Genomic DNA, 8,652 nt, shown 5'->3' with positions numbered 1-8,652 from the left:
ACTTCCTTTTTGATAGACTAAGTCTAAAGTCTAAAAGAAATGCAAGAAACAGAGTAAAGCCTTCATCATTTCATGCTGTTTGCCTCTGATGAGACTGTATGGAGAGTCATCTATGAAACAACAACAACAAGCTCTCAACCTGTCATTTCTTTCCAAACTTTCTGGTTGCTGTCAACCTGCAGATATTGTTTATTCAATCTGAATAAATCTTTGGGGAAAATACATTTTTATTTCACAGGAATTCTAAACTCTTTATTGGCTTGTTTGTTTGTTCATTATGTGCATTTTACTTTTTTTTTTTTTTTTTTTTCTTCAAGAAATGTACACACTGATAAAGCATGTAAATGTTTCCAGACACAACCAGGCACTGATGCCACAATAAAAACAAATTTTCAGACTGAATTTCTATTGATATTTTCATGTCAATAAAATCTACCCTACCTGTTACAGTACACAAAAAACCTAGCAGAATATCGCGTGAGAGTCAGTGAGTGTCTCACATAACATTTACTGTTGTTATTGTTCTTTCTGGGTTACTATATTTTTATTTTATTTTCACTGATATTTTGTTTTTCTTCTTCCAAATTTACACCACAGCTAATCTGGCAAATGTAATAAGGAGCTCATAATGGGACACGGTGAAGGGGGGAAAAAAAGAGATGGGTGGACAAATTATTTGTCAATGCTTTTACGTTCTCTCGTCAATGTTTTTCGTTTCCCTGAGAAACTTTGCGTGCACTCGCAAAATGTTCTGTGTTTCCCCGGGAAACTTTGTATTCTTTGTATTTGTATTTTGTAGTATTTTCAGTAAAATCAATGTAATATATTTTTGTTCAATAATATATATATCATTTTGTATCTTGTTTTTGAGAGAATAGTATTTCATGGTATTAATGCAATAATTAGGAGAATTTTCCCCCATTGAAAATAATTATTTTTTTCTATTTTTTATTACTTTTCAAGTAAAGCAGTATTTCATGTTAAAATAGAAACAATGTTTTTAAAATAAAGTTTTTGAGGGCAGATTGGTGCCAACTGTAATGCCATGGTTTAAGCACTAGATTTGTTTCTAGCTCTATATAAAAAGACTTCTAAAATCTAGTTGTTTTTAGACAAATATTTATTTTTAGACATTATTAAGTTTGGATATTTGGATATATAATTAGACATTCTCAAAGACAACTTTTTGTAAAGGTTTAAATTTTTCTTATTTTTTTTATGTTGGTTTGAAGTGTCAGTTTTTGCATTAATTCCACAGTCAAACATGAACATAGAGAAAGACATTTTGTTACACATAACATCGAAATTCAACAAACATGTAACAACAATGAACAGAAATGCTTTATCAGAGGTAAATCAACCTGATTTTAACCTCTTATTTGAGTCTTCTGGCTCAATTCTGCCATATTGTTACAGCCAACAGTTGATTTGTGTGTATAATATGTGTTGTATGTGTGTCTGCGAGTGTGTGTAAGTGGCAGTCCTATGGCGGTTATTTTTGACCACAAACAAAACAAGTGTGACTATTTTTTATGACCATTTTTCTTTTTCAAATCAGTCTACAAATCTACAATTTTTTTTTTTTTTTTTTTTTTGTGGTCACATAGCAACTGCCATAAAAATCATCGAGTTTGGTACCATTCGGATGAAAAAAAAAATAAAAAAAAATGAACGAACACCACCAGAGGGTTAAGAACAAGCATTAAAAATGTTTTGTCTTGTGACATTTCAATAGTGACTTATGGTAAACTAATGGAAATGTATAAGGGATCATAGAGTATATGGGATCATAGAGTTTTAAAGGGAGAATTCACCAAAAAAAAACAACAACATTTCTTTCATCATTTACTCACCATCATTTCATTCCAAACTTGTATGACTTTTTTGCTTCTGCAAATAACAAAAGAAGATATTTTGAATATTGAAAAAAAAAAAAAAAAAAAAAAACCTTCACGTTCCATAGAAGAAAGAGATCTGAAATAACACGAGAGCAAATGATGACAGAATTTTCAATTACGGGTGAACTATCCTTTCAAGTCATATCCTATTAAGTATTGCTGTCTTGGAGGTATCTTTCCCACATCTAAAATCTGATGCTTCCCTCCTCATTTCAAACTACATGTGATAATAAAATCCGATGTAAATATAAACACTTTATGACCTAGCATGTCCATTCTCCATTGAAAGTCACTGCATGGTACAGGTAGAGCAAATACAACAGCCATTAAACTGCTAATTATTTTGGCAATTAACCTAAAAAAGTTAGACCCATTCAGACATCTTTGTATTTACAAGATATAAAGAGCCCAGAGGTAAAATGGTAGCTTTCCATTAAACAGACTAGAATTTAATATTCTTTTCAAAGCTGGAGCAAATACAAATTTATCCAAAATTAACACACAGTTTATTGTTGCCTTCCCTTTTGTTGCTTATGGCAAATTTGATGGTACATTAACTTTATAGAGCTGCATGACGGTCCAAAATCATTAAACATTAATATACAATTATGGAATAGATTTTTAATGGCTCTGCTTTGTTTTAATCAGAGTCTGTGTCCAGGGACGAGTTATCATACAATCTGGCAGACTTTGATTTAGGGGTGGCTGGTTTTTAATGGCCTGTTCTGTGTGACCTTAGAGTTCTGGCGCTGGCAAAGATAGCATCTTTGTTCTCAAGGACGTAGTGTTATAGGGATACATAAACACTTACGCTAAGCCAGGTCTTTGAAAAAGAGGTCTTTGGTAAGTTCACACTGACAGTAGAGATAATGTTTACAATTACAACATAAAACAAAAGTTAACAGTCAGCCTTCTCACAAGAATATAAAGACAACCTAAAAGTGAATATGTGAATTAAATATACTTAATTGTTACTTTAGTTAAAATAATTGATAAAACGTTACAATAAGTTCCCGTCGGTTAATGCTTTATTTATCATTACCTATAGACAATTTATAAGAGTCAATAAATATGCTTAGACAAATCCAAATTAAACCCTGCGGCTCGTGACGGCACATTGATGTCCTAAGACGCAAAACGATCGGTTTGTGTGAGAAACCGAACATTATTTATATAATTTTTTACCTCTAAAACACCACTATATCCAAATGCGTTCTGCACTCTTTTAGTGAGGTCTGATCGCGCTCTGACAACGGCAGTGATGTCTCGCGCATATACTTCAATGAGTGCAAGGCATCACTGCCGTCGTCAGAGCGCGATCAGACCTCACTAAGCGAATACTGAATGCAGTTGGACATAGTGGTGTTTTAGAAGTAAAAAATAATATAAATAATGTTTGGTTTCTCGCACAAACCGATCGTTTTGCGTCTTAGGACATCAATGTGCCGTCATGAGCCGCAGGATTTAATTTGGATTTGTCTATGCATGTTTATTGACTCTTATAAATTGTGTTACCATTCACTCGCATTATAAGACAGACAGACGGCAACGGTTGGAGTTAAAAATCATCATTTGTGTTCTACTGAAGAAACAAAGTCACCTACATCTTGGATGCCCTGGGGGTAAGCAGATAAACATCACATTTTCATTTTTGGTTGAACTATACTATTTGGTATCGACTCACCCTCATGTCGTTCCACATCCATAATCTTCGGAACACAAATTAAGACTGATTAAAACTGAGAGGTATAGGACTCTAGGACTGTTTTTGCGCACAAAAAGTATTCTTGTCACTTCATAAAAATAACAACTTTATTCAACAATCTCTTCTCTTCCATCATTAGCCTTATGCAGTAATAATGAGTAATTACGACTCAATGAGTCGGCGTTCTGGCGTAGAACCTGGAAGTGCTGGAAGTAAACAACATATGAGAATGACACAGAAGTGAAGATATTGTTGAATAAAGTTATTTTTGTTTTGTTTTTGCACACAAAAAGTAATCTCGTTGCTTTATAAAATTAAGGTTGAACCACTGTAGTCACGTCGGCGGTTTTCACGACGTTAGTATGGACCTTGAAATTGGTGATTATATTGCTGTCTATGGATGAGTCACAGACCTCTCGGATTTCATCAAATATCTTCATTTGTGTTCCGAAGATGAACGAAGGTCTTACGGGTTTGGAACAACATGACCGTAAGTAGCCTACTTAATGACAGAATTTTCATTTTTGGGTGAACTAACCCTCACCAGAGAAATGAGCACACAATTTAGAATTTTGTCTTTGAACTTCTGTTTTTGCATTAGCTCTGTATATTTCTATGACATTGCTGTCTAAGAATAATTAGCTAGTGAAGTGGATTTACTTATTGAGTTAGAGTTTGTTCATCATTAATTACTCACCCTCATGTCGCTCCAAACCCAGCTTCGTTCATATTCGGAACACAAATTAAGATTTTTGATGAAATCAGCATGCTTTCTGGCTTCCGATTGACTGCAGCGTTATTTCCACTTTCAAGGCCCATAAAGGTAGTAAAGACATTGTTAAAATAGTCCATGTGACAACAGTGTTTAAACCTTAATGTAATGTAATGAAGCGACGAGAACACTTTTTGTGCGCAAAAACAAAAATAAATGACTTTATTAAACTCCATGTCTCTTCCAAGTCAGTCTCCTTCACTGTTCACATAGTAAACAGTGCAGCGATTCCGAGTTCAATGTCTGAACGCCGGCTGCACATTACAAACCTACTTCATAGTAGTGGCATTCCCATACAGAACCAACTACATGCGATTCTTGTGCACTGAAAAGTAGAGGAATCCATCAATCAACCAAACTGTATATGAACAAGATGGTTTAAATGACAAGCTAGTTTTCCAGCTCATTTCTATTACAACCCCTTACCCCTTTGGTCTTCTTAAAAATTGGCAAGCCACATTGCCTTGAATGATGTACATAAAACTCGACTGAGCCAGTTTCCAGTGAAATAAAAAGTGTAATGCCAGTTCTTTTCCAATATTACCCTGTCACTTTGCAAATCTCCCTCCCTGTTGTTTTGTTCCCAGATATTTATAGCTTTTGGCAGTAGAAGGTTAATTGAACTATAATGGGTTCATATATGAAATTCAGGAGCAGAGGCATAAAGCTGAAAAGTGTGGAGGGAAAACAATACCCTTCCAAACACCTTCCCAGCTGTTAGTGACTGACATCTCACTGAATATCTAACATTCCGGTTGACATTCTCATTATAATATTATTTATGCTGTAATCACACTGTCGTAGAATGCGTTTAATTCTCATTGAGAGCTCTCCTAGGATTCTGTATGAGCATAAAACCATGCAAGAGCTGTGAACAACTAAAATCTTCACAGGTTTTCATAGTAGCTTACTTTGTACTAATCAATGATTTTTTTAAGTAAACATTTTATCATTAAAAAAAATGACTAACTACATTTAATTAAACTAGCATGAATAGCGAGGTTTGCTTATTTGATATAGAAATTCCAAAATACTGGAGGGACTCAATCCCTGTAAATATTTCATGTGTAATTTCAACCTATGTTTTTGAAGTTTCAGAAAAGCATGGGATAAAGGAGGAGAAAAAAAAAAAAAAAACACAAAGTAAACGTAATCGGTCATTTTATTTACAACATTATTACAGGATCCACACCAGTAGAAATTGAGAGCTGTGTTGCACAAGAATCACACTGACCTAAAAAAACAAAACACAAAGGAGCAATGTAAGAGGAGAATAAACAATGGCATTCTAAATTATTGAATATTGTTTGGATGGTTCACAATGTGACGGTGTTCAAATTTTAATAGAGATAAAGAGCATTAAAGGTCATTTAGGGTGTACTCACACTAGGCACGGTTGCCTCGAACCAAGCCCGAGCGTGATTGTCCCCCCTTCCCTGCTGGCCTGCACTCACATAGCCCTTAACGCTTACGTCATATAAGATGCAACTTTTTGTACGCAAGAAAACACGAAGAAATGCTCTTTCGCCAAGATATTGCCCAATAGATTTATCATTTATGCCGCGCAGCAATTTTCACTTGCATGTATCAGAGGATTATTACAAAATACGAAGGCAGCTCACATTAATGGAGGAATTTTGCAGCTTTACTCACAAACTACAATTCCTGTTCATCAATAAGGTGAGAACCAGACCCGTTATAAACCCAGATACACTCAAATTAAAAGTACATGAATTTAAAAGTTTACTATCCAAGTAGTAATGAAGCTGTTTGTCGTCATAATGATGACAGTAGCGCACACAAAGTAGTAGCTGTTACGTGCTCCAGCACGGTTAGCGCTCACACTGCATGCGAGCTGCGCTCGAGCCCAACCGAACCGTGCTCTGGCCCACCTCTTCCAAGTGGGCCAGGGCTGGCTAAACGAACCACGCCCGGGCACGGAACAGAGCGATCACACTTGTCAAACCGGGCTTTGGGGGTCAAACGTGCTCGGGCACGGTTCAGAGCGCCTAGTGTGAGTACACCCTTAGAGTCACGAAGTACTTGTGCTCAGAATTTGTATGATGCAAAGGTACTTACAATGTGCGACTGATAGGAGCTTCATTTCTTCAGGATCTGATGCCTGACAACAATGAACGGGAAGGTGAATCCACTGCCAAAGAACAGCACCATCATGCCAAGGAGCCTCCACTTGTTTTCTACCGAGAATGGCAGATTCTGCAAAAATAAATGATTTATTTTGAAAATTACTGAAACCACATTAAGGAAAAAAAAAAAAATAATGTAAAAAACGATAAACATTTCCATCTGGTTTATGACTATTGGTTTTATAACTGAAGATATGCTTCCTTAAAATATATTAAACTGAATAAGGTCTTTGACTACGTCCACAGTGTCAGTCCAAATCCGTTTTTCTGTGTATCCAATTGAAATCTGATCTAAATGATTTACTTTGCTGTTCACACTTGATTGGATTCCAATCAGATATGCACAAAATTTGGATTTGGACCGTCAAGTCTGCATTCAGTCTGAACAAGGCTTTTGTGACCTGGCCAGAATCCTCGAGTGAGCTTCTGACCAATCAATCCATGACTTTTCCAATCATTTGTTATTACTGGATATAACTGTATACAGATTAGATTAAAAAGAGACATTTTTAGACAATTAAATATTCTAGAGTTAACTAGAAAAAGAAATATTTTTAGAATTTATCATCACATTTTAAAATAGGTTTAACATTCTCTGATATTTCCAGGTTTTCCACTGCAGTGGGAATCTTGTAAAATGATCACACTGCTCAATCTCTGCCAAAGTGTTTGAATTACTTAGATTATGCATTTCACTATTTAGGTGTATTTGTGTGTATGTGTACTGACTGGAAAGAGTTCACACTTTTAGATCAATGGATTTCCATAACTTTTCAAGGACTTCTGCAGTCGTTTGATTTAAAATAATAGTAATTTATTTGGATAATTACAATAAGCAATTTATTGCCAATTGAAAAATATAAGAGCTAAACATAACTGCAAAAAAAAAAAAAAAAAAAAAAAAAAAAAAAAAAAAGTACGTTAGTAACAATAGAAATGACCATGATTTAAAACTATTAATTTCCTTGACTATAAGTGATACGTCCAACTTCTCCATGACCGTGAAATAAAGACAATATATCAAGCAGCAGGTGCACTAATGACAATTCAAGGACATTAAACACTACAGTAACATAAGTTAGCCTGCTTGAATCATAGATAAAAGTACATGAATGCACTCATACTGAAAATCATTGAAGGTCTTCCTTCATGTAAAATAAGCGGTTAACGTACACAGGCGCGGTGGCCTGATCAAATGCTAAGCTAAGCTAAGCTAAGGAAACTCCTGAATTCAGCCCTTGCAGACGTATCACAATCACTGTTTAACACTTAATACATATATTTATACAAGCTTAACCGCAGCTATGTACAAATCAGCCTGATCACTTTAAACTAAACACTTTAAACTAAACGCTTTCAACGACCTCCGGTCGGGCTTCAGGTGAACACCAGGCCTGTGCCGATTAGGCATTCAGGCGTTGAGGCTTTAAACAAGAACCGACTAGTTTTGGTCATATCCTAAAATCTCCTCACCTTTCCTGGTCCCTCCGCATAGTGGCTGGAGCGAACCGCAGAAGTTGCGAATCGTCGCACGGCTTGTCCAAGCATTATTTCCCGCTGAAGTGTTAGATCTGCTCGAGCTGAGTCTGACTCTCAACGACCTTCCTGCCTGGAGATAGAGGGCGAACAGCCTTATGGGTAACGAAACACTCACACCGCGAGCTATTATGGGAAATGCAGTTTTAAAGCAGGCGTTTCAAAAGTCATATAATAATAATAATAATAATAATAATTAATTATAATTAATAATAATAATAATAATAATAATAATAATAATTAATAGCCTAAGAGTAATAATTAGCATATTTCAGGGGATTTCAACTTTTCAGAGGGACCATCAACCAATCCAGGGACTAAAATACAACTTATTTTTCACCGCTATTTATTTTACAAGCAATTTCATGTGAAAGTTATTCAAACAACATTAGTAAAACTTTTTTAGCGACTGACACTTCAAGGTGAAAAAGCTGCATGCTCTTACATTAAAAAATAAGTTGGATACAAAGTTTCTTTGTACACATTATCTCATTATCTCATGCTGCCCATTTATTAGTTCACAGGCCTAGTTTAAATTTTAAAAGAAAATTCTGTAGTATATAGCTAAGCTATCTATTATTACAGTTTTTTTCG

At 35.2% G+C, this 8,652-nt stretch overlaps 1 protein-coding gene across 1 annotated transcript; it reads right to left on the bottom strand.

The window, feature by feature from the left end:
- Window positions 1–5,519: 5,519 nt before the first annotated feature.
- LOC125267467 (cytochrome c oxidase subunit 7C, mitochondrial) lies at window positions 5,520–8,167 on the bottom strand. Its single transcript, XM_048189140.1, has 3 exons — window positions 7,996–8,167; window positions 6,455–6,592; window positions 5,520–5,609 (listed from the first exon to the last, which is right to left on the bottom strand). Exons 1-2 carry the CDS (start codon window positions 8,068–8,070, stop codon window positions 6,476–6,478), a joined length of 192 nt encoding a protein of 63 aa, XP_048045097.1. The 5' UTR covers window positions 8,071–8,167; the 3' UTR covers window positions 5,520–5,609; window positions 6,455–6,475.
- Between the last annotated feature and the right edge of the window lie 485 nt (window positions 8,168–8,652).

The sequence above is a fragment of the Megalobrama amblycephala genome, linkage group LG4 (genome assembly GCF_018812025.1).
Source record: "Megalobrama amblycephala isolate DHTTF-2021 linkage group LG4, ASM1881202v1, whole genome shotgun sequence".
In the NCBI taxonomy this organism is placed as follows: Eukaryota; Metazoa; Chordata; class Actinopteri; order Cypriniformes; family Xenocyprididae; genus Megalobrama; species Megalobrama amblycephala.
This window is presented reverse-complemented; position numbering and strand designations above follow the sequence as displayed.

Excerpts from the sequence above, each read along its gene's own strand:
- LOC125267467 (XM_048189140.1), bottom strand. The coding sequence starts at position 8,070 with ATGCTTGGACAAGCCGTGCGACGATTCGCAACTTCTGCGGTTCGCTCC. Across the intron at positions 6,593-7,995 it reads ATGCGGAGGGACCAGGAAAG|AATCTGCCATTCTCGGTAGA; the intron begins GTGAGGAGATTT and ends TTATTTTTGCAG.